The 26,571-nt window shown below is 40.4% G+C and overlaps 1 protein-coding gene and 1 pseudogene across 1 annotated transcript in view; both read left to right on the forward strand.

The window, feature by feature from the left end:
- SLC9B1 (solute carrier family 9 member B1) overlaps positions 1-26,571 on the forward strand; it is a 133,405-nt gene that overhangs the window by 75,518 nt on the left and 31,316 nt on the right. Inside the window, exon 12 of the mRNA XM_062199805.1 lies at positions 14,117-14,292. Within this exon, the coding sequence (XP_062055789.1) occupies positions 14,117-14,292 (176 nt within the window). The remainder of the gene's footprint in view (positions 1-14,116; positions 14,293-26,571) is intronic.
- On the forward strand, positions 15,460-16,602 carry LOC133765779 (ribosome production factor 1-like; annotated as a pseudogene).

A 26,571-nucleotide genomic window follows, 5' to 3' on the forward strand; every position in this document is an offset into this window, starting at 1 on the left:
TGCTATGGCCCAGGAAAGCAGTGGAGGATGGCCCAAATCCTTGGGCCCTGCACCCGCATGGGAGACCAGCAGAAGCACCTGGCTCCTGGCTTCAGATCAGCGCGATGCGCTGGCCGCAGCAGCCATTGGAGGGTGAACCAGCGGCAAAAAGGAAGACCTTTCTCCCTGTCTCTCTCTCTCTCACTATCCACTCTGCCTGTCAAAAGAAAAAAAAAAGAAAGAAAAAATTAACTTTTGCCTCAACTTATCCATTCCAATAAAATTTGCAGCAAAGGTCATCCATTGCATACTTGGTGGCCAAATCCAGTGGATTTTTAAAATTAATTTTCATTATGAAATATCTAAATACATTTTATTTTTTGAAAAATTAGAACTTTAGATAAAAGTAAAGTGTCTTTTGCCTGTATCTTCAAATTCTAGTGCCTATACTCTACCCAAAGTGAAAAGTCATGATTTTCACACTATTATTCTAAGCCTTTAAAAAGAATTCTGTACTTCTAAAATATATCTATAGGCAGGGCCGACGCTATGGCGCACTAGGTTAATCCTCCGCCTGCAGCACCAGCATCCCATATGAGCACTGAGTTCTAGTCCCAGTTGCTCTTCTTCCAGTCCAGCTCTCTGCTGAGGCCTGGGAAGGCAGTGGAGGATGGCCCAAGTGCTTGGACCCCTGTACCCACATGGGAAACCAGGAAGAGGCACCTGGCTCCTGGCTTCGGATCAGCGTAGCTCCAGCTGTTGTGACCATTTGGGGGTGAACCATAATAACTTGTTGGGCTTTAGGCCTTGTAAGTGAAGAGGCCCAGACCTATCTATCTCTTCACATGGGGTACATCCTAAGGGAGGTGTGAACCTCCTAGGGGAAGGCACTCTGTTGACTTTCATTACTTGGCTGGCCTGGGAGGAGAGCTGGCCAGTTAAAGGCAGGTGGCATCTCTAACAAGAAATATATAGTTCTGCCTGCAATGTTGCTGACCCTGCTTGACCATACCCTCAGCTGCAGTGGTCACTTTGGAAGCTGGGCTGAGTGAAGGGCTTTTCAGCTTAGAGCCAATAAGATCTGCTAGTATCTCACTGAAAATGCCTTCTAATCCTTTCTTCCTCTCCATGCCTTCAGGAACTCCTAGAACCCGAATATTAGGTTTTTTAATAGTATCCTGTAGATTCCCAACATTATTTTTTAGATTTCTAATTTCCTCTTCTTTTCTTTGGTTTGACTGTATACTTTCCTGTGCTCTGTCTTCTAAGTCCAATATTCTCTCTTCTGCTTCACCCATTCTGTTTTTAAGGCTCTCTAATGTGTTTGTCATTTGATCTGTTGAGTTCATTTCATTTTGATTTCTCTTCACTATCACACTTTCCTGCTGTACTAGTTTCTGCCTTTCATTTCGATTCCTCCTTAAGATTTCATTTTCTCGAAGGAGATTTTCTATCCTGTCCAGTAAGGAGTTCCATACCTGAAGCATTTGTTTTTGAAAACTTCTAATTGTTCTTATCATAAATTTTTTGAAATCCATATCTTGCATTTCTTCCATCTCATCATCTTCATAATCTTGGCTTAGGGTGTCTTGTTCCTTTTGGGGTGTCATAATGTCTTCCTTGTTCTTGTTTCCTCAATTTTTGCATTTGTTGCTTGGCATTGTGGAGATATCTTTGGATTTTTCTGTCCTCGCTGTGGTGTTTTTTCTTGTTATACTATGACTGTATTAAGTGGACTGTCTGCTTTTGATGGAGCCTTAGAGGCTTGAGATGGGTGTGGCCTGAGAGCTCTGTTTGGTTCCTCAGGGTTAAGGGTGTGCCAAAGGTGACACTCCCAGGTTAAGCGTGGCAAATCTCTCTTTCTTTTTTTGATTCAAAAGGGAAGTAATTCCACACAGCTGAATGGAATTGGAGGTAGTTAGCAGACGAATGATATACCCACAGGAGCCAGAGATCAGAATCTCTTTCCCAAGGACCACACAGAGAATCTGTGCTGCCTTCAGTGTGGGCTCAAATTCTCCTGCAGTCTCCCACTGGGTTGCCAAGGTTACTGAATTGTAGAGTCTCTGGAGAGTACTCACATGAATTCCATGAGTTCTCTCCCTCACCGTCCCTTTTTTCAAGTCTCAGTTCATTAGCACCACAAATTCACTAGGTCCTAATCTCCTGTTATTTCACCACCACCACCACCCCCAGAGTCAGATTTTTCTGCTAGGCTAAGAGCCGGTGCAGACCTGAGGTTGTCCTGCTTATGACATATGTCCAAAATGGCGCCTGCTCTTTGTCTTGCTCACCTTTGAGAGGTGAGCGGAGAGAGAGAAACTTGTGTCCGTATTGGTCACTTTTTTTTTTCCTCTCTCTTCTAGTTAGCCTGGTGAACTTTTCCCCACCGGGTTTCAAGCCTCATTCCCTCTAGTCTCATTTTTCCTCTTGCCCGCTGGTGTCTCGGGCTATTGAGGTTCCGCTCACCTCGCGTTCCAGCACTGGTGTGTTGAGTCTGCTGCTGGTGTCCCGAGCTTGGGCTCCCACGCTCTCCACGCAGGTCCACTGTGAATCACTAGTTCCTGAAGAGTTTCCTCTGCTGTTTCTTCTCCTACTCTTCCTTGAACCTGCAGTACCTCCACTTTTATTAAACTGTCTCTTCCCGGACTATCAGTGTTCTCCCTTCCTATTCCGCCATCTTGCAGCCGGGCCAATCCTATCTCTAGTTTTTTAAGAAATCTTAGGGCCAGCATCATCATCCCAAGCAGATAAAGCCTCCGCCTACAATGCCAGAATCTCATATGAATGCCGGTTCATGTCTCAGCTGATCCACTTCCAATCCAGCTCCCTGTAAATAACCTAGAAAAAGCACTGGAAGATGGTCCAAGTGCTTGGTCCCCTTCCACCCACATGGGAGACTCAGATGAAGTTTGTGGGCCACTTAGGGAGTGAATCAGCAGATAGAAAGCCACTTCTCTCTCTCTCTCTCTCTCTCTCTCTCTCTCTCTCTCTTTCAAATAAATAAATCTTAAAAAGAAAGTTATAAAGAAGTATCCGTACTGTTTTCCACAGTGGCTACACTAATTTATAGTCCCCCAATAATGTGTAAGTGTTCCCCATCTCTACATCCTCACCAGCATTTGTTGCTGTCTTTAAAAAAAAAAAAAGATTTATTTATTTACTTATTTGAAAGTCAGAGTTACACAGAGAGGAGAGGGAGGGAGGGAGAGAGAGAGAGAGAAAGAGAGAGAGGTCTTCCATCTGTTGGTTCACTCCCCAATTCGCTGCAATGGCCGGAGCTGCGCTTATCTGAAGCCAGGAGCCAGGAGCTTCTTCCAGGTCTCCGACGTGGGTGCAGGGGCCCAAGAACTTGGGCCATCTTCTACTGCTTTCCCAGGCCATAGCAGAGAGCTGGATCGGAAGTGGAGCAGCCAGGTCTTAAACTGGTGCCCTTATGGGATGCCAGCACTGCAGACGATGGCTTTACCTGCTATGCCACAGTGCTGGCCCCAAGTTGCTGTCATTTTGACAATGACTGTTCAAACAGGGGTGAGGTGATATCTCATTTTACTTTTGATTTGTATTTTACTGATGACTACTGATACGCATTTTTTCATATATTTGTTAGCCAATTGTATTTTTTAATTTAAACATTTTATTTAATTATAGGATACAAACTAAGAAATGCAGGATGTATATTTTGTAATTTTTGCCCTCTGAGCACACTTACAACCAACACACAAACTAAGAACACAACATTATTGGGACCCCAAGAGTCGTTACTTTTCCTCCCCTCTGGTGTTTCTTTCTTTCTTTTTTTTTTAATATGGGGAAAGAAGAGTATGTTGTATGATGGCATAATTCAGTGAAATGAGTTTGCATATGTTCTAGAAACTCTTGAGTTGGAGATTTCCAGCTTCATTACATTGTGGTTGGAAAAGATGCATGCTATTTCGGATCTGGCTAAAAAGCCCAGCAGAGTATTTCAGACATGGAAACTCAAGACACTGTGGCAAAAAATGACCTAAATGAAACATCTCTGTGAGTGAGATCCAGGTGGAAAGAAAGGTCCATTAAAGAAGGAGGCACCTTTCTCTGAAGGGAGGAGAGAACTTCCACTTTGATTATGGCCTTGTCTAAATAAGATCGGAGTTGATAAACTCGAGAGGCTTCCATAGCCTTGGCAGCACATGACAAGAGCCTTAGGTAATTATTGATGTCATAAATAAGAGTATTAATTGTTGGGGCCGGCGCTGTGATGCAAAGGGTTAATGCCCTGGCATGAAGCGCCGGCATCCCATGTGGGCATGGTTCAAGTCCCGACTGCTCCACTTCCGATCCAGCTCTCTGCTACATCCTGGGAAAGCAGCGGAGGATGGTCCAAGTGCTTGGGCCTCTGCACCCGCATGGGAGACCCTTAAGAAGCTCCTGGCTCCTGGTTTTGGATCAGCACAGCTCCAGCCATTGTGGTCAATTGGGGAGTGAACCAGTGGATGGAAGACCTCTCTGTCTCTTTCTCTGCCTCTCCTCTCTCTTTGTAACTATGACTTTAAATCAATAAATAAATCTTTAGAAAAAAAAGAATATCAATTGTTAAATCAACAACAAGAGTCACTGGACACTTATTCCCCTTGTAGGATCTCTGTCCCTAATGTGTTGTACTATGCAAATTAACAGTAAAACTAGTATTAAAACAGTACTTTATATTTGTGTGTCTGTGTGGGTGCAATCTGTTGAAATCTTTACTGAGTATATACTAAGTTGATCTTCTGTATATAAAGATAATTAAAAATGAATCTTAATGAAGAATGGGATGGGAGAGGGAGTAGGAGATGGGATGGTTTATGGATGGGAGGGTGGTTATGGGAGGAAGAACTGCTATAATCCAAAAGTTGTACTTTCAAAATTTATAAATATTAAATAAAAGTTTTCTATTAAAAGAATACAGAATTAAAACATTGAACAATGAGAAAAAAGATGTTCAGAAAAGTGAAATGTTTTTAGAATATTCTAAGAACTTTTAAATAGCAAATGGAAGTTGAAATATGTTATAGATTTGGGTAAATATAAACATTATAATCTCTACAGTAGAAGCAGGATAGAACTCTCAATCTAGTGGAGGGAAACACAGGTGGTAAAGCTACAGAGAATAAGAGCCGGCGCCGTGGCTTAACAGGCTAATCCTCCGCCTTGCGGCGCCGGCACACCAGGTTCTAGTCCCGGTTGGGGAGCAGGATTCTATCCCGGTTGCCCCTCTTCCAGGCCAGCTCTCTGCTATGGCCCAGGAAAGCAGTGGAGGATGGCCCAAATCCTTGGGCCCTGCACCCGCATGGGAGACCAGGAGAAGCACCTGGCTCCTGGCGTCAGATCAGCGGGATGCGCTGGCCGCAGCGGCCATTGGAGGGTGAACCAGCAGCAAAAAGGAAGACCTTTCTCCCTGTCTCTCTCTCTCTCACTATCCACTCTGCCTGTCAAAAAAAAAAAAAAGCTACAGAGAATAGCAAAGAAGTTAACACAGCCTAAATGAGGAAGAGGTGAGATGGGACAGGGACACACAGGGGCTTGTGTGTGCCAGAGGTATCTCATATATATTGACCTAGAATAGTTACAGTGCTGTTGGTTCACTTGTTAAACTCTACATTCATTTCTTTTGCTATGTATGCAATATTTTGCAATGGAAAATTTATTTTTAAAAAAAATATTTGTCTCTTTCATCCACAAAAAAAGAAAAGATGCATGCTATGATTTCAGTTTTTTTTTTTAATTTGCTAGACTTGCTTTATAGCCTAGCATATGGTCTATCCTAGAGAAATTTCCATGCACTGATGGAAAGAATGTGTATTCTGCAACTGTGGGATGAAAGATTCTATACATATCATGTCCATTTTCTCCATAGTGTTGATTAGCTCTGTTGTTTGTTGATTTTCTGTCTCATTGATCTGTCCATTGATGAAAAGTGGCTGATGAAGTCCCTGGTTACTATTGTATTGGGGTCTGTGTCTTTCTTTGGGTCCATTAACATTTGTTTTGAATAGTCAGGCACCCTGGCATTGGGTACATATACATTTATTATAGTTATATCTTCCTGTTGAATTGATCTCTTAGTCATTACACACTGCCCTTTTCTGTCTCTTTTAAAGTTTTTATGGTAATGTCTATTTTGTCTGATAGTAGGATGTCTACACCAGCTCGTTTTTGCTTTCCACTAGCATGGAATAACTTTTTCCACCCTTTCACTTTCAGTCTGCATGTATTGGTGAGATGTATTTCTTGTAGGCAGCAAATACAAGGGTCTTGTTTTTTAATCCATTCAGCCAGCCTGTATCTTTTAATTGGGTAATTTAGGCCATTTACATTCAACATTACTACTAATAACTATTTGGCCCTGCCATTTTCTGTAAATATTCCTATTGTTTGCTTGGATTTCCTTTGTAGTTTTCCTGGGAGATTTTCTGCCTTCACATTCTTTCATAATGATGACTATCCTTCTGTGTTGCTTTTTTTTAAAGTTTTATTTATTTATTTCAGAGGCAGAGCTACAGACAGAGAAAAGGAGAGACAGAAATGTCTTCCATCTGCTGATTGACTCCCCAAATGGCCATAATGGCCGAAGCTAGGCTGACCCAAAGCCAGGAGCCAGGAACTCCTTCTGGGTCTCCCACATGAGTGCAGAGGCTCAAGCACTTGGGCCATTTTCCACTGCTTTCCCAGGCCATGCAGAGGGCTGGATCAAAAGAGGAGCAGAGAGGACACAAACCAGCACCCATATGGGATGCCAGTGCCATGGGCAGAGGCTTAGTACTGACCCCACTTCTGACCCCACTGTGAGATTTTTCCCCAGTATGCAAGGAGTTCTGAGTCTCTGCAGTCAGACTGAGTGGGTACACAGGAACCAAAATACAACCTGCAATATTTTTAGATCCAGGGCTTATGCCCAGGACTCTTACAGTCACAGTGTATGGGGTCAGCTCTAGACTCTGTAAGTTTCTCTGTCTCCAGCTCCAGTGGCTTCTAGTAGCAGGAGCACTGCTTGTTGTTCCCCGAGTCAGAACAAAGTTTAGCAGCAACTCTACCACAGCAAACTGAGGCTGGCACTTTCATGGGAGAAGAGGGAGGAGATACTGTAGCTTCCCTTTGTGGAGCAAAGTTGTCACTCAGATAACCTGTCAGCTCCCTAGGCTGGTCTTGAAATCAGTGGGGACTGTGGAATTCTCCTTCAGTTAAAGCTACCAGTGGTAGGGGCTGCTGCAGCTTTTTTTTTATCTTGGCAAGATGGTATTTCCCAACTGGAAGTCAGTCACATAGATGCAGGCGTGGCTAGTAGCATGGCTAGTGGCAGCATGTCTGTCCTGTCTGTTCTGTCAGTCCTCCACTGAAAATTTCTCTTCATCAGTCCCCTGGAGATATGGTCCTTCCTTTGTTTCTCTTATCTTTCTATGGATGAGAGCAGTGTGACTTCTTACCATTCAGACATCTTGGATCCAAGAATCAGACATTTGTATTTCTTCTTTTGAAAATAGCTATCTATTCAGATCATTTGCCATTTCTTAGCTGGATTACTTAGTTTTTTGAAGTTGAGTTTTTTTACTTGCTGATGTATTCTGAATATAAATCCTTTGTCAGATGAGTAACTTGCAAATATTTCTCCCATTCTGTTAGATATCTCTTCACTACATTTTTAAAAATATTTTTATTTCTTTATTTGAAAGTTAGTTACACAGAGAAGGAGAGGCAGAGAGAGAGAAAGCTCTTCCATCCACTGGTTCACTCCCCAATTGGCCACAATAGCCGGAGCTGCCAGGAGCTTCTTCCAGGTCTCCCGTGTGAGTGCAGGAGCCCAAGGATTTGGGCCATCCTCTACTGCTTCCCTAGGTGATAGCAGAGAGCTGGATCGGAAGTGGATCAGCTGGGACTCGAACCATTGCCCATATGGGATGCTCGCACTGCAAGCAGCGGCTTTACCTGCTGCACCACAGTACCTGCCCCTCTCTTTACTACATTGGTTCTTTCCTTTGCTATGCAGAAGATTCTGAGTTTGATACAATCTCGTTTGTCTAGTTTTGCTGTTTTTGCCTGTGCTTTGTGGGTCTTATCCAAGAAGTCATAACCTATAATAATGTGTTAAAGTATTTACCCTGTGTTTTCTTCTACAAATTTCATAGTTTCAGGTCTTATATTTAGATCTTTGACACAACTAGGGTTAATTTTTTAATTGATGAGAAATAAGGATCTAATATCATTCTTCTACATATATACTCAGTTTTACCAGGTTTTTTTTTTCTTTTATGGTTTGTGCTTTTTATGTAGTGTCTTTTACTTTTTCTAGCCCCTCAGATCATGAAAATTTTCTACTTTCTTCTAAAAGTTTCATAATTTCAACATGAGAGCTTAGCTCTATTAATTTTTTTCATTCTATTTTTGTTGGATGCCATGAAGTAAGAATTAATGTTCATTTTTTTCTATAAAGCTGTGTAATTTTCCTGTGCCACTTATAGAAAAGACTGCTAATTCTGGCTGGTGCCATGACTCACTTGGCTAATCCTCCGCCTGCAGCACTGGCACCCCGGGTACTAGTCCCGGTCTTCTTCCAGCCCAGCTCTCTGCTGTGGCCCGGGAAGGCAGTAGAGGATGGCCCAAGTCCTTGGTCCCTGCACCTGCAGGGGAGACCAGGAGGAAGCACCTGGCTCCTGGATTCAGATCGGCGCAGCGTGCCAGCTGTAGCAGCCATTTGGGGGGTGAACCAATGGAAGGAAGACCTTTCTCGCTGTCTCTCTCTCTCTCTCACTGTCTAACTCTGCCTGTCAAAAAAAAAGGAAGAAAATACTGCTAATTCCATGTTATATTAACACCTCTGTTGAAAAACAGTTGGGCATGTATGTGTGGAATTTTTTCTGCTCTCTGTATTCTACTTCACTGATCTAAATATCTTTCCTTATTTTCTTGATTACTGTATTTTTATTTTAAATCTTCAAACCAGATAATGTAATGTTTTATTTTTCAAGATTAGTTTTTTATTCTATGTCTGTTATATTTTCATGTACACTTTATATAAACTTACTATTATTGAAAAAAGAAAAAATCCTCTTCTTGGATTTTTTTTGTAATTGGGTTGGATTTAAAGATCTGTTTGGAAATAGTTCACAGACAATACTGAGTTTCAGAACCCATGACCATAATGTAATCTATGAACTTATTCAAGTCTTTTGTAATTTTCTTATTAATATTTTATAATTTTTGTCTTTCACTTTCTAGTTCTTATACATATTCCTTAATATCTTATGTTTTTTACATTGTTTAAAACTACTTTTAATTTTTTTTCCAATTACTGATGGCTTTTACTCAGAAATGTAATTTGCATTTGCATGTTTAAATTCTTTTAGTCAGTATATAATTAAATGTCCTTATAAAGTCTGACAAGTGTGGTCTTTTAATTGGAATATTTAGACCACTTATATTTAATATAATTATCAATACTGTTGGGTATTTGTTTTCTATTTGCCCTGTCTTTTCTTTATTCATGTTTTCCCCCTTTCCACAATTTTTTTCATTTAACTTATTGCTTTTTATGATTCATAAAATGGTTCTTAATGACAATCTTTTCAAACTTTGAATGCTTGCAAATATTCTAATTTGATGAATATTAATTATAATATTAATATAATATAATTATATTATGATATAATAAACTAATAAACCTGTAAAATATCCAAATATAAGGGTTTACTTAAGTAAAATACTTTAATTAAACCTTATATTTAAATGACAATTTGATTAATTTTAAAATTCTGTATTTGGAGGTGAGTATTTTTTTCATTTATTAAACTTTTATTTAATGAATATAAATTTCCAAAGTACAGCTTATGGGTTACAATGGCTTCCCCCCTCCCATAAATTCCCTCCCACCCGCAACCCTTCCCTTTCCCACTCCCTCTCCCCTTCCATTCACATCAAGATTCATTTTCAATTCTCTTTATATACAGAAGATCAATTTAGTATATATTAGGTAAAGATTTCAACAGTTTGCCCCATATAGCAACACAAAGTGAAAAAACTACCGTTAGAGTACTAGTTATAGCATTAAATAACAGTGGACAGCCCATTAAAGATAGAGATCCTACATAATATTTTTTTAAATTAATTAATTTTCTATGCCAATTCCAATTTAACACCAGGTTTTTTTTTTCATTTCCAATTATCTTTATATACAGAAGATCGATTCAGTATATAATTAGTAAAGATCTCATCAGTTTGTACCCACACAGAAACACAAAGTGTAAAAATACTGTTTCAGTACTAGTTATAGCATCACTTCACATTAGACAACACATTAAGGACAGATCCCACATGGGGTGTAAGTACACAGTGACTCCTGTTGCTGACTTAACAATTTGACACTCCTGTTCATGGCGTCAGTAATCTCCCTAGGCTCTAGTCATGAGTTGCCAGGGCTATGGAAGCCTTTAGAGTTCACTGACTTTGATCTTATTCCGATAGGGTCATAGTCAAAGTGGAAGTTCTCTCCTCCCTTCGGAGAAAGGTATGGAGGTGAGTATTTTACTTAACAGTGAAGACACCACTTGAGCTGCTGACAGTCCATAATATCACAGTGCCTAGGTTTAAGTTCTGGCTCTGCTCCTGATTCTAGCTTCCTACAGTGTGCACCCTGGGAGGCAGCAATGAAGGCTCAAGTGTTAGGTCCCTACCAACCACATGGAAGCCTCAGCTTGAGTGACCAGTTTCCATATTTAGCCTGCCCTAACCCCAGCTGTTGCAGCCATTTGGGGAGTGACCCAACAGATGAGCAAGCTCTCCCTCCCTTCTCTCTGCCTCTTTCTTCTTCTCTTTTCTGTCTCTCTGCCTCTCAAATAAATTAAATAAATAAACATTTATTAAAAACCACACAATGGGACACCACCTCATACCCTGATTTATACAAAATATCAAGTGTTGGCTAGGATCTGGAGAATTTGGGACCCATGTACACTGCTGGTGGAAGTGTAAACTGGTGAAGCCACTATGAGAAACAGTGTTGAGATTTTCAAAAAGTAGAATTACCAAATAGTCCATCAGTCCCACTGGGTATATATTCAAAATAATTAAAAGTAAGATCTTTAAGACATATTTGTATACTCATGTTCATTGCAACATGATTCACAGTAACCAAGGGGTGGAAACAGCCAATACGAGCATCAGTGGACCATGATTCAGCCATATGAAAAAAGAAACTCTGGACCATGCAGCAACAAGGATGTACCTTAAGAACATTATGCCAATTGAAATGAGCCATATACAAAAGGATTATATGGCTCAAATTATATGAATTATATAGCATAGCCAGAATCAAGGTAACCAAGAAAATAACCATGATTATCAAGAACTGAAGGAAAGGGAAAAAGGGGAATTGCTTGATGGATATAAGAATTTGCAAGATGCAAAAATATTAGCGATCTCTTATACAACTATGTGAATATAGTTAGCACTACTGACTATATGCTGAAAAATGGTTAAACAAGTAAATTTTAAATTATGTATCTTTCACTCTGTCAAAAAAAAATGACCTAAATGAAAGATCTCCACGAGTGAGATCCCAGTGGAAAGCACAGGTCATCAAAGAAGGAGGTACCTTTCTCTGAAGGGAGGAGAGAACTTCCACTTTGACTATGACCTTGTCTGAATAAGATCGGAGCTGGTGAACTCAAAAGGCTTCCATAGCCTTGGCAACTCATGAGAAGAGCCTAGGGTGATTACTGATGCCATAAACAAGAGTGTCAATTTGTTAAGTCAACAACAGGAGTCACTGTGCACTTACTCCTCATGTAGGATCTCTGTCCTTAATATGCTGTACATTGTGATTTAACGCTATAATTAGTACTCAAACAGTATTTTTCACTTTGTATATCTATGTGGGTGAAAACTGTTGAAAGCTTTACTTAATATATACTAAAATGATCTTCTATATATAAAGAGAATTGAAAATGAATCTTGATGTGAATGGAAGGGGAGAGGGAGTGGGAAAGGGGAGGGTTGTGGGTGGGAGGGAAGTTATGGGAGGGAAGCCATTGTAATCCATAAGCTGTACTTTGGAAATTTATATTCATTAAATAAAAGTTTAAAAAATGATAATAAATTATGTATCTTTTACCACAGCTCCTAAAAAATTACCCCAACACTCATTTCACACTCTATTCTTATTATACCAGAATGTCTCGGAATAGGAAGCAGGTATTTTATTCATTGAAAGTCCCTAAGCATCAGTGACATCTGCTTTCTGCTGTTTACAACTCTGTTTAATACCCTATTCTTGAGAGTGGGCTAGATTCACTGGCTTGCTTCTGATAAACAAAAAACAGCAAAAGTGATGGATGTCACTTGCAAAATTAGCCTATAAGAAAGGCGTGAGTGCTGTCTTTCATGTTCTCTCTTGCCTTCTCTTTGATGGTTTGTGGGAAGCTAGATGCCATGCCCTGGGGCAGTCCTGTGGAGAAGCTCCCCCTGGCAAAGACTGAAGCCTGCCAACAGCTGTGTGAATAAAGAGAATGCAAATCTTCTAGCCAACCCATGAGAGGTTCTGAGTTGGAGGCATACAACTAAGGCATACTCAGATTCCTGACTCACAGAAGTCATGAGATAAATGATTTTTCTCTTAAGATACTATGTTTGGAGATAATAACAAAAACAGATACAGAAAACACTAGGTAATCCCAGTGTGCAACAATGTGCAGGCACCACTGAATGGGGAAAATATGTGGTTTCATAGAATTGTAGTCTCCATTCTTGAAGTCCACAGGGAAATCGGGAGCATAAACTGTACCATGGATGTTGTACAGCCAGACACAAAAGAGCTGAACTTTGACTTTCATCATCAGTCAGTCACTTGACAGGAGTTGTCTGAGGCAACGGAAGAGGGAGAAACCTCCCCAGGGTCCCCAGGTGGACTCTTATTGGTAGCGCAAAGCTCTTAGAATCCTACAGATGCTGGTAGCTGGCTGCCAAGAAGCAGCAGCTGGAGGTTGTGTGATCAGGACTGCTCAATGGATTGTGGTGGAGTCACCAAGAGTACCTTCACCCAGGAAACACTTCAAACTCTAAGAAGTAATTATGGAGGCTTGCAATGTGGTACAGCAGGTTACACTACCACTCACAGTGCCAGCATCCCATGTTGTAACAACAGTTCTACTCCTAGCTGCTCCATTTCTGATCCAGCTCCCTACTAATGTGCCTGGGAAGGAAGTGGAAGATGACCAAAGTACTTGGGTCCCTGCCACCCATGTGAGAGATTTGGGTGGAGTTCCAAGCTCCTAGCTTCATCCTCACTCAGCCCTGGCTATTGTGTCCATTTGGGGAGCTAACCAGAGGGTGGAAGATCTCTTATCCTCTCTCACTCTGTCTTTAATAAAGATAATGTAAAAATACTAAAAATTTTAAATAAAAGAGTGAATGTGGAAGAGGTGAGGCAAAGTTCTGGATGGGATATGACATTTGCAGCAGTAGTTTTCCCATTCCTCATACATGTCATCAATCACTCCTAGGAATTTTCTCCTTTACCTTTGTAGCAATGGTGATTATACTCACTTTTCCTGGTTTGGGGCAGACATCTCTATCCCTTATGAATCAAGGGTATTTGGTGGTGTGGAAGGTAGATTTGTCTGGCCATTCTGACAGTGGTCTCTGCTTTCCCCGGAGATTTCCCCTGCTCTCAGCATATGTCAATTCTGGACCTAGAGCACATTTAGGGGCATACCATATTTTTTGCAGTGATCATTACCTACACATAGTTTGGCTTATGGTTTCTTTTGCCAAACCTAAATTGTCTTCCTGGGATCCGCTTGCGTTTAGTCCATTGAGATTTCCACTTTTGTTCTCTACTTGAGTTACTGCTTTTCCTTTTATCCTTATAGCTTCATGTCAAAAGATTTAAGGGCAAGGAGAGAGGCTGCTGTTGTATACAGCCTAGCATCCTGAACCACATCTTTATAAAATTTTAGCCAGCACTAAATGATGCCTGGGAAGTTTTATCACCATTAGATGAAATTCACATGAAAGCAGAATCTTTGCACTTGGAATTGTCATAAAGGTTAACATATTCAGAGTTTACAGTGAAATGCTCTTTGGTAAAAGCATATTTTCCAGTTAGCTTTCCATGTCTTTTTTTCAGCTTTGTGCTAGGAGCTGTCTCTCCTGCTGTTGTTGTCCCTTCCATGCTGCTTCTGCAGGAAAATGGATATGGTGTCGAGAAAGGCATCCCAACCTTACTAGTAGCTGCAAGCAGCTTGGATGACATCCTGGCCATCACTGGATTCAACACATGCCTGAGCATAGTCTTCTCCTCAGGTATGCAGAAGATACAACTACATCATATCAATTCATGACCTTTTTAGTCAGTTTTTTAAAAAAGGTTTCTGGCTTTCCTTCTTAATTTACTACCAATACTTTCCAATTTAACATCCTTTTATTTTTCATGGAAAGTCAATCTAGAATAGGGAATAAACTTAAATGGATCAAGAAACTAATGCTTAACAGAAATTGTTCATTTTAAAAACATGTGTTTCCAGCAGATCATAGAATGGCAAATGCTCTAAACAGCACTCTGGCCTCAGAATCAGCCCTTAAGGCATTTGGATCTGGCTAAAAAGCACATGAGAGTATTTCACACATGGAAAGCCAAGACACTGTGGCAAAAAAAAAAAAAAGACCTAAATGAAAGATCTCTGTGAGTGAGATGCCAGCAGAAAGAATGGGCCATCAAAGAAGGAGGAACCTTTCTCTAAAGGGAGGAGAGAACTTCCACTTTGAATATGGCCTTGTCTAAATAAGATCGGAGTTGATGAACTCAAGAAGCTTCCATAAGCCGGTGCCGTGGCTCACTAGGCTAATCCTCCGCCTTGCGGCGCTGGCACACCAGGTTCTAGTCCCAGTCGGGGCACCGGATTCTGTCCCAGTTGCCCCTCTTCCAGGCCAGCTCTCTGCTGTGGCCCGGGAGTGCAGTGGAGCATGGCCCAAGTGCTTGGGCCCTGCACCCCATGGGAGACCAGGAGAAACACCTGGCTCCTGCCATCAGATCAGCACAGTGCACTGGCCGCAGCGCGCTGGCCGCGGCGGCCATTGGAGGGTGAACCAACGGCAAAAGGAAGACCTTCCTTTCTGTCTCTCTCTCTCACTGTCCACTCTGCCTGTCAAAAAAAAAAAATCTTGGGAGAAGTTTGTCTGTTGAAGTAAGAAGCAAATTCATCTGTAGCTTCATCATAAGCAACCTCTTCATCATTAGGATCTACTATGGTTTCATCATACACGCGCTGGTTGTCAATGGTCTTGGGTACAGGCTTTGATGGAGCCTTATCACCAAGAGCCTCTCTCTGTTTTTTAAGTTTTTTCTTAGCTGCCAACTTTTCCTTGCGCTGCTGCTGCTTCCACCGCGTGCACATTAAGTGTCGCCGCTGTTTGTTCTTAATCTCGGAAATGCTGAAACCTGGGGGAAACGCAGCCGCTTTCGGGGGCTGAACCCCACTTTCTGTCACCTCATCCCCAGCGACTGTGGCCTCCTGCGGTTCTTCGGTAACGGCTTTCCTTTTTAGGTTTTTCTTCCCCCCACTGCCAGTCTTATCCGCGGCTTTCGCCATTTTCTTTGGTTCTTTGCGTCCCAAGATTCTCATCACAACATCAGATAGACCTCATGGGAGAACAGTAAAACTTTGTGAACAGCTCTCCACAGTTATACTAAACTCACATGTTTATTACAGAAGAGGACTGGCTCTGAAAAAAATTATTCCACAGATCTGATTGTTATTAATGAAGATCGTAAAACACCAAATGGACTGATTTTGAGTCACTTGCCAAATGGTCCAACTGCTCATTTTAAAATGAGCAGTGTTCATCTTCATAAAGAAATTAAGAGAAGAGGCAAAGACCCTACAGAACACAGACCTGAAATAATTCTGAATAATTTTACAACACGGCTAGGTCATTCTATTGGTCGTATGTTTGCTTCTCTCTTTCCCCATAATCCTCAGTTTATTGGAAGGCAAGTTGCAACATTCCATAATCAGCGGGATTTTATCTTCTTCAGATTTCACAGATACATATTCAAGAGTGAAAAGAAAGCAGGAATTCAGGAACTTGGACCACGTTTTACCTTAAAATTAAGATCTCTTCAGAAAGGAACCTTTGATTCTAAATACGGAGAATATGAATGGGTCCATAAGCCTCGGGAAATGGACACAAGTAGAAGAAAATTTCATTTGTAAACTACTGAGGGGATAACTTGGATTTTGCTGAACAGGCCTATCTTGAACTTGGTAAATTATTTCTGAATGGAATACCTTTTTCAAAATGGCATTTACTGATTTCAAAAACTCCCTTTCATGTCTGGACAAAAATGACCAAGTACCCTGGACTGCCATTGTTTATATAGTAAATATAAGTCATTTTGGTGACAGTTTAAAGTGGTCATTTAGGTTTAATAAACCATTTGTTTCATAATTTAAAAAAAGAGGCTTCCATAGCCTTGGCAGCTCATGACAAGAGCCTTGGGTGATTACTGACATCATAAATAAGAGTGTCAATTGTTAAATCAACAATGGGAGTCACTGTGCATCTGCTCCCCATGTAGGACCTCTGTCCTTAATGTGTTGTACTATGCAAATTAACAATAAAACTACTGCTCAAACAGTACTCTATACTTTGTGTGTCTGTGTGGGTGCTGTCTGTTGAAATCTTTACTAGTGTATACTTTACTTAGTAAAGTTGATCTTCTGTATATAAAGATAATTAAAAATGAATCTTGGTGAAGAATGGGGTGGGAGAGAGAGTGGGAAATAGGATGGTTGCGGGTGGGAGGGAGGTTATGAGGGAAGGGAAGCCACTATAATTCAAAAGTTGTACTTTGGAAATTTATATTTATTAAATAAAAGTTGGAAAAATAATATGTTTCAATTAATTTGATAATCCATATTATTATTCTTTTTTTATTTTTGACAGGCAGAGTTAGACAGTGAGAGAGGGAGACAAAGAGAAAGGTCTTTCTATACTTGTAAAATCCTACAGGTGCTTTCAAAAATACTGTGAAGTAAGCAAGTGCCTCTTGATGGTTGATGAGTTTATAATTTTAAACATGGCGACTTAAAGTCTTTTGTCATCCATAGTTATATATGATTTGCTGCTCATAAAACTAAAGTGTTGTCAGTTCTGTGTTTAGCTGTCCTCCTATAGGCTCCTATGGACTTTTTCCAGCCACTTCTACTGTATTCAGTACTTTGGGATGGCTCTGTAAACAGATGAAGCCAATAATGTATTAACAGTACCAACTGAGAGAAAGTATGGTTAACTGAGGTTACTAAAAACAAAAAGCAATTCAAATCAATTGGCAATCTACAAAAAGAGTTAAAGATTTTAAAAGCTATTATTAAAATTGCTATATTGGTCTATTATGCTATGTTATATGTGTGTACATATTGTATGTCCACATAGGAAAATTTTATTAAGAGTTTTATTTTAATTGGCTTATAGATAAGATTGTCCATAAATTTAAGCTGCTAAAATCAATCAAAGATACATTTTAATTTGTGTGACCTGAATCTGTGTATCATATGTTTTAAACTTGTTGGTAGAAAGAAACTAAAAACATTTTATATGGTTGTGCTTAAGTTTACTGGTTAAACAAACTACACCATGTTAGATATTTAAGAGGTGTTTCCAAATACATGATTCTTAAAATTTCTAGAAGGCATTGGACCTTCTGGTAAATGTTTTCTTAAGTTGTTATCTAATGGTTGAAACGGTTTGCTAACTATTCATGTGATATTTCTATTCTCAGCAAGCGATCTAGGACTTGCTCCCTCATTTCTCTATTCTAAGCCCAACTTGTTCTTTCATTTCTCTATTCTCTTCAAGGTAGGAAACTAATTCTATTATGAAGGAATCTGTAGGATGCACAATTTAATCTTTAGACCTTATAAAAGAGATGGCTAACATTTTTATGTAATAGCATAGCCAAAATAAGAACTTAAATTATAATTTCATAGCTAGATTCACTTCGCCATCAGTGAAGTAAACAGTAAGTAGAAAAAACCTCCCTTTCAGACCAAAGGGAAAGAAAGTTTTAAAGTGAGAATATAATTTTCCATATGGGCTTTGTCTACCTTAGAAAAACTACTACAGAACATGCCTGTGACTATAGACTTGTAGTTTAGGCCACCGAAGATTAGAGATGGGACTTGGGCACTCCCTTGACTTGCATCCTCTGGTCTGCTTTAACACAAACCAGGAGGAAAAGAAAGCTCGGCATCAGAAGCAATGGGTGGCAGGCCTATTAATGGCTGATCTGTACAGTGATCTGCCCTCAAGGAAACCCAACAGGCCAGTCCACTGCAGTGGCTTTCAATGTGGTAAGCCTGGGCTTCAGCAGAAGTCAGCTTGTGAAGAGCCCTGGCAGCTCTGCCAAGAGTTGGATCACTGGAAATGGACCTGCCCTGGAGTCGAAGGATGCCCAGGTCAGAGCCACAGATCTTATTGGCTCTAAGCTGAAAAGCCCTTCACTCAGCCCAGCTTCCAAAGTGACCACTGCAGCTGAGGGGATGGTCAAGTAGGGTCAGCAACATTGCAGGCTGTAAATTGCAGAACTGTAAATTTCTTGTTAGAGATGCCACCTGCCTTTACCTGGCCATCTCTCCTCCCAGGCCAGCCAAGTAATGAAAGTCAACAGAGTGCCTTCCCCTAGGAGGTTCACACCTCCCTTAGGATGTACCCCATGTGAAGAGATAGATAGGTCTGGGCCTCTTCATTTACAAGGCCTAAAGCCCACCAGATTATTATCAAGCCCCTTCTATCAGGTTCTATTTGCCTCTCAATCAGAAAACTTAATTGTAGTTAGACAGCACCTTTCTTAGCTCCTCTAATAATGACTCTGTCCTTTGTTCTAGGCCCTGTCTAGCGCACTTGGGCCTCATTCCTTTGTAATCATAGCCTCTACTCTACCACCAATGGCTCTACTCCCAACCTGTGTGTACTGATGGTCCTCTTCCCCACTTAATGCTGTATAATTGTTCAAACCTGGTAATTGCCACTCTTAGGATCATTGGTTACTATCCTCACTCTGTCTTTTATGACCTTGTCTAAATATGATCAGAGTCGGCAAACTTGGAAGGCTTCCATAGCCTTGGCAACTCATGACGACAGCCTAGGGTGGTTACTGGTGCCATAAACTAGAGTGTCAATTTGTTGGGTCAACAACAGGAGCCACTGTGCACTTGCTCCTCATGTGGGATCTCTGTCCTTAATGTGCTGTACATTTTGATTTAATGCTATAACTAGTACTCAAACAGTGTGTTTCACTTTGTGTTTCTATGTGGGTGCAAACTGTTGAAATCTTTATACTAAATTGATCTTCTGTATATAAAGAGAATTGAAAATGAATCTTGATGCAAACGGAAGGGGAGAGGGAGCGGGAGAGGGGAGGGTTGCGGGTGGGAGGGAAGTTATGGGAGGGGGAAGCCATTGTAATCCATAAGCTGTACACTGGAAATTTATATTCATTAAATAAAAGTTAAAAAAAATAAAAATTAAATAAAAATTAAAATAAAATAATGACAAAAAAAAAAGAAAGTTCTTCCTTCTGTTGGTTCACCCCCCAAATGGCCGCCATAGCTGGCGTGCTATGCCAATCCGAAGCCAAGAGCCAGGTGCTTCTGGTCTCCCAGGCGGGTGCAGGGCCCAAGCACTTGGGCCATCCTCCACTGCCTTCCCAGGCCACAACAGAGAGCTGGGCTGGAAGAGGAGCAACCGGCACCCCAACCAGGACTAGAACCCAGGGTGCCGAAGCCACAGGCGGAGGATTAGCCTAGTGTGCCACGGCACCACCATATTATTATTCTTAATCTGCTTATGCTATTTTGGAACTTTATCACAATTTTTACTAGAAAACTTTAAACAGCAGTATTATTAAATTTATTATTTTTGTTTAATTTTAATAGGTATTAAAATTACTACTAATATTTAATAGGTATTTTTAATTATTTTAATTTTAAAAATTTATTTGAAAAGCCAAGAGACAGAGATCTCCCATCCACTGATTCGTTTCCCTAAATGCTTGTAACAACCAGGGTTGGGCCAGGCCATTGCAAGGATCCGGGAACACAATGCAGGTTTCCCCCATGGATAACAGGGATCCAGTGACTTGAGCCATCACTGCTGCCTCCCAAGGTGAGTGTGAGCAGGAAGCTGGAAACAAGAGCAGAGCTAGGACTTGAATCCACACATTTCAATGAGGAATATAGTCATCTCAAGTGGCATCTTAACCACTGCATCAGATATCTACTCCAACAGATATTTTTTAAAGGTACCTTTGTACTATCCTTATAAAGTAACAGGTTGCTCTTTTATTAAGACAATTTAAATCTATAGCACCAGGACAACCAAATGCTTTTTGGTAATTTGTGTGACAAGACTCTAACTCCTGTTCTAATCTCAAAGGTTATATCTGGCCTTGAATGGATCTACAGAAGTTGTAAAAGTAAACATTTCCACATTTGTTTATATATATATATATATGTACATATATATATATATATATATCTTTTTTATTATTATTTATTTGACAGATAGAGTTACAGACAGTGAGAGAGAGACAGAGAGAAAGGTCTTCCTTCCATTGGTTCACTCCCCAAATGGCCGCAACGGCCAGAACTGTGCCGATCCAAAGCCAGGAGCCAGGTGCTTCTTCCTGGTCTCCCATGTGGATGCAGGGGCCCAAGCACTTGGGCCATCCTCCACTGCCCTCCCGGGCCTCAGCAGAGAGCTGGACTGGAAGAGGAGCAACTGGGACTAGAACCCAGCGCCCATATGGGATGCTGGTGCCGCAGGCGGAGGATTAAGCTAGTGAGCCATGGTGCTGGCCCCTTGCCATTTCTTAAGAAATAAGCCATATAAAACAAAAGATAGCTGTCATGATTATTCAGTTTTGACAGAAAGCAAAGTAAATTTTATGTAAATATACTGAGTAAACACACAAACAAATATCCCTAACAAAATACTGTCAGACCAACTTGAACATGTTCCTAACCAGCTCCTGGAAAAGTACTGATAATTGTGAGGTACAAATGACCGCTAGAATTTGATTATGCCCAGTTAGTGGGGATTTTTCAGTCAAGTTTGTACCAAAACTCCTTTACAACTGGATTTGCCTGCTTTGCATTAATCCATACAACATAAACCTTCTATGAAGAAAGAGTAAATCTGTCATGATGAAATCAAAATCAAAATAATTGAGAAGTACACAGGAAATTTGTCTTAAATATTTTTAATTACATATGATATAACCTTGTAGAAAATATGAACTACCCTTTCCATTGTCTAAGTGTTAAATCAATAATGTATGAATTATCTGCAAGACTAGCAAGTGACTTGTTAATCACGTAACACCTTGCTGGGGAGGGGAGACTCAAATGTATGCTAAAGCAATTGTTTTCCCAGTGAGTTAAGGATTTCTGAGTGTTATTAAACTATATTCTAAGTTGTAAAAGTAAGTTAAAAGAAGGAAGTAGAGGAAGGCTTTCTGGTGTATGCATGCAAACATAAAACTTTTCCTTATCAGTAGTAGTTCCATCTATGTCCATTTTGTCCATGGTAAAACACAAATGGTTGATAAAAGATCAGAAACTGTATTCATAAATAGAAACAGCATTCAAAAAAGAATTTCAATAACATTTCCTCCCATCAACCATTCATTCTATTTCAACCAAATAAACATGATAAAAATCTTAACTCAGATGTCTGTTTTTACACACTTACCTTTTTTTTAACTTGTATTTAATGAATATAAATTTCCAAAGGACAGCTTATGGATTACAATGGCTTTTTCTTCCCCATAACTTCCCTCCCACCCGCAACCCTCCCCTTTCCCAGTCCCTCTCCCCTTCCATTCACATCAACATTCATTTTCGATTATCTTTATATATAGAAGATCAGTTTAGTATATATTAAGATTTCAACAGTTTGGCCCACACAGAAACACAAAGTGTAAAATACTGTTTGAGTACTAGTTATAGCATTAAATCACAATGTACAGCACATTTAGGACAGAGATCCTACATGAGGAGTAAGTGCACAGTGACTCCTGTTGTTGACTTAACAAATTGACACTCTTGTTTATGGCGTCAGTAATCACCCTAGGCTCTTCTCATGAGTTGCCAAGGCTATGGAAGCCTTTTGAGTTCACCAACTCCGATCTTATTCAGACAAGGTCATAGTCAAAGTGGAAGTTCTCTCCTCCCTTCAGAGAAAGGTACCTCCTTCTTTGATGACCTGTGCTTTCCACTGGGATCTCACTTGCGGAGATCTTTCATTTAGGTCATTTTTTTTTTTTTTGACAGAGTGTCCTGGTTTTCCATGCCTGAAATACTCTCATAGGCTTTTCAGCCGGATCCAAATGCCTTAAGGGCTGATTCTGAGGCCAGAGTCCTTACACGCTTACCTTAAAGTTCACATAATTCTACCCATAGCTGAGAAGAAAAGCACTCCTTTGTAGCAATTCCATAAAATAATTTCCAATTCACAAAACACCTGTCTATTAGTAAAACTAGCAGCTCTTAATGGAGAGCCTGAACATTAATACTTGGCCCCTATGAGGTATAAATGCTACCATATTTGCACTGAGTATATAGGTGTGCCAGTACTCATCATGTCTGCATAAAACTGGGAATGATGTCATCCTGACTTATCATTTCTTTTTTTTTATTTGACAGGTAGAATTATAGACAGTGAGAGAGAGAGACAGAGAGAAAGGTCTTCCTTCCGTTGGTTCACTCCCCAAATGGCCACCACGGCCGGTGCTGCGCCGATCCGAAGCCAGGAGCCAGGTGCTTCTTCCTGGTCTCCCATGCAGGTGCAGGGGCCAAAGCACTTGGGCCATCCTTACTGCCCTCCTGGGCTACAGCAGAGAGCTGGACTGGAAGAGGAGCAACAGGGACTAGAACCCGGTGCCCATATGGGATGCTGGCACCGCAGGTGGAAGATTAACCAAGTGAGCCACAGCACCAGCCCTTATCATTTCTTATAATAATAAAACTTAATTTTAGGAGAAAAAGATATACTTGAGCCCAGTGAAACAGCAGAATTCTGAATTCCTAACCAGTACAAATGCTTGTTACATTTAAAAAGTGCTGGGTCTTAGTCCACCCGTACAAGGATGGACTGGGTCCGAGGAAAGGTGAGTGCGCAGCTTGCCCGTTCCCCAGCCTCCCTGTCCCGGAGACAATCAGACGCAGCGGGGAGCCAAGTCTAGCAAGGACTCATTTACTTCCTGCGAAACAGAACCTTTTATAGCACAAAACTGCAGAGTCATTGGGGCAGGGCTAAGGATCAACCAATCACTTAAAAATTCACCTTACGGGGGGGCTTTCTATAGGACTAGCCCTATGTCTATACACTTGTTACTAGTTTTGTTACCTCCCCTGATGTTGCGCAGCCAATCAGTTTTAGTGGTAAACAACTTTGGGCTCCATCATGTAACTAATTTCCCCACAAAAAAGTGTTTAACATTGCATATTGATTTTTTTTTAAAATGAGCAGGGAGCCTGTGTTGTAGCACAGTGGTTTAAGCCACTGCCTGCAACACTGGCGTCCCATATGAGCAGTGGTTCTAATGTTGGCTGCTCCACTTCTGATAATGCTCCTGAGAAAGCATTGGAAGATGGTCCAAAAATGCCTGGGCCTTGCTTCCCACATAGAAGATCTGGGTTAGGCCTGTCCCAGTCCTAGCCGTTACAACCATTTGGGAAGTGAACCAGCAGAAGGAAGATTTCCCCCACTCTCCATTGCCCCTTCAGTCTCTGTAACTCTGCCTTTCAAATAAATAAGTAAATATTTTAAAAATAAAATGAACAGGAAAAACACATAAATATTTAAATTCAGCAGGACACCACAGAAGCATACGTGGTGAAATCAGTCAAGCTCTTCCAAAAGAGAAAATCCTTTTAAACTTCCAGCAAGTTTCTGTGAAAATAGTATACTTAGAAGAAAAGTGAGAAGGGAGTACCTAGAATACTCCCAAGAAGCTTGCTGTACTATTCAGCACCACTGCCCCATCTTGGATAGCCAAAAAGAGACAAGAAGTCCATTGACAACAGTAATTTTCCATCAGTGCTGCCAACTGAAGTTGTCGTTGTTACCAGAGACTAATAAAAAGTCTAGTGAAGATGCAAAGATAACTGTTTCCTGTGAGAACAAGTGCTCAGGCTCTCCACTCAATCACATGTTCTCTGGCAAATATAATCAGAATTCCAAAAATGGAGACAACAATGCCTGTTATAAGAAATACAAGTTCCTTGCAAGCATTACTCATAACATCTTTGTCATCCACCAGACTTCCTGCTACACAGTATGGAATAAGTGAAACAATGCAGAAAAATAGAACAAAGAGGGGCAACTATTGGTTGTATATTGGAAGGGCACATCCAAGTATCAAAAACACCATCCCAGTTGTTCGCCAAAGGAAAGCTGTTAAAAGCTTTGATGCCAAGCATAGAAGTGATGACACTCCTGGCTCCATGGCCCAAGGCAGCAGCAGCCAGACAGAAGTGAGAGCTCTTTAAATTAAGTACTTTGAGTACTAGTCATGTTAAAAATGTTCATGTTTATTGGCCATTGGCATTTTGGAGTGTTTTGGAAGTTGCTTTTATTGGTAGTCTTTTGCCAGTTTCTTATTGGTATGTTTATCTCTTATTCTTTGTGATTTGTCAAGGTTCTGTATAAAAAAAATTTTTTTTGACAGGCAGAGTGGACAGTGAGAGAGACAGAGAGAAAGGTCTTCCTTTTTGCCGTTGGTTCACCCTCCAATGGCCACTGCGGCCGGCACGTCGCGCTGATCCGATGGCAGGAGCCAGGTGCTTCTCCTGGTCTCCCATGGGGTGCAGGGCCCAAGGACTTGGGCCATCCTCCACTGCACTCCCTGGCCACAGCAGAGAGCTGGCCTGGAAGAGGGGCAACCGGGACAGAATCCGGCACCCCGACCGGGACTAGAACCCGGTGTGCTGGCGCCGCAAGGCGGAGGATTAGCCTAGAGAGCCGCAGCGCCGGCTCTGTATAAAATTTAGAATAACTCTTTGTTTGTATTCTGTAGTTTACCCATTGTAATTTCCCTTTTAATTTTATCTCAATTTTTAAAATTCAGAAATTGTAAATATTTTTATTTCAATCTGACAGTCTTTCCTTCATGACTGGTATCAGTTATTCTTTCAAAAAATGATTTTTGTATTCCTCTTCTATTGTGCCAGCTACTGTGCCAGACACTGAGGATAGAGTGAACAGTGATTCTAGCTACTACTGAATCCTTGCTTGATACTTATTTTGAGTTTCATACATGTTTCCACTCATTTACATGTATGGAAACTAAGGGTAATATGTTAAATAACTTACTTAAGGTTAAAGACCCAATGAGTAGAGGCGCCAATATGCAAATCTGACAGTCTGATCCCAGTTGCACACATTTGACTACTGTTCTGATCTGGCTCCCAACACAGCATACAGACAAGACCAAGTGACTCAAGTTCTCAAGTTTATATTGAACCCATAATTACAAATACAATGAATGTTACAGAGTATATGGTACCATGTGAACACGTTATAGGAAATGAAACCCAAGTTGTGGAGCACCAAAGAAAGTGAAAAACCAAGCAGGTACATGCTTAGAAAATCCTCTTCTGCCTCATGACACTAAACTGTCACTTAAAATTTTAAGGATGTTTAAAGTTTTATTTGTATATTGGATCTTTATTACATTTATATTTTGGAATATGGTAGGTGTCAGGATCTAATTTTATTTTTTGCCAATTATTAAGGCAGTACTTTCTACTTTGTTGTTGAATATTATATAGCTCTCAAATAATGGAAATGTGACTTTTATCCTGTTGAAATTCTTAAAAATACTAAATTGATTGGTTTACTTTTCACAATTATTTCTATCTACTAATTTTGGATATAATTTACACTTATTTTTCTAGTTCCTTGAGAAGTAATAAGTTGTTTATTTCAGAGCCTTCTGCTCTTTTGATGTAGCTGTTGATTGCTATAAACTTCCCTCTTACTATTGCTTTTGCTGTATCCCTTATATTTTGGTATCTTGTGTTGCATTTTTATTCATCAGGAAAACTTTTATTTCATTCTAAGTTTCTTCCTTGATTGTTCAAGAGTAAGTTGTTTAATTTCTATTAATTATGTAGTTGCCCACGTGTTTCTTTTTATTGATTTCTAGTTTTATTTTGATCAGAAAAGATATTCTGTGATTTCCAATCTTGTAAATTTGTTGAGACTTATTTTATGACTTACTATATGCTCTGTTCTGGAGAATGGTCCATGTTCTGTTGAGAAAAATTTGTATCTGAAGCTGTTGGATGGGATATGTTCTATAGATATCTGTTAGGTCCAATTGATCTAGCTATTTAACTTTGCTACTTCTTTGTTAATTTTGTCTGGATAATATGTCCTTTGCTGAAAGTAGGGTGTTAAAGTCCCCTGATATTGTATTGGAGTATATCTCTCCTCCTTTAGATCTATTGCTGTTTACTTTACAGATTTGGGAGCACTAATATTGGATGCATATCTATTTGCAATTGTTATTTTTCT

Source organism: Lepus europaeus, chromosome 8, assembly GCF_033115175.1.
Source record: "Lepus europaeus isolate LE1 chromosome 8, mLepTim1.pri, whole genome shotgun sequence".
Lineage (NCBI taxonomy): Eukaryota > Metazoa > Chordata > Mammalia > Lagomorpha > Leporidae > Lepus > Lepus europaeus.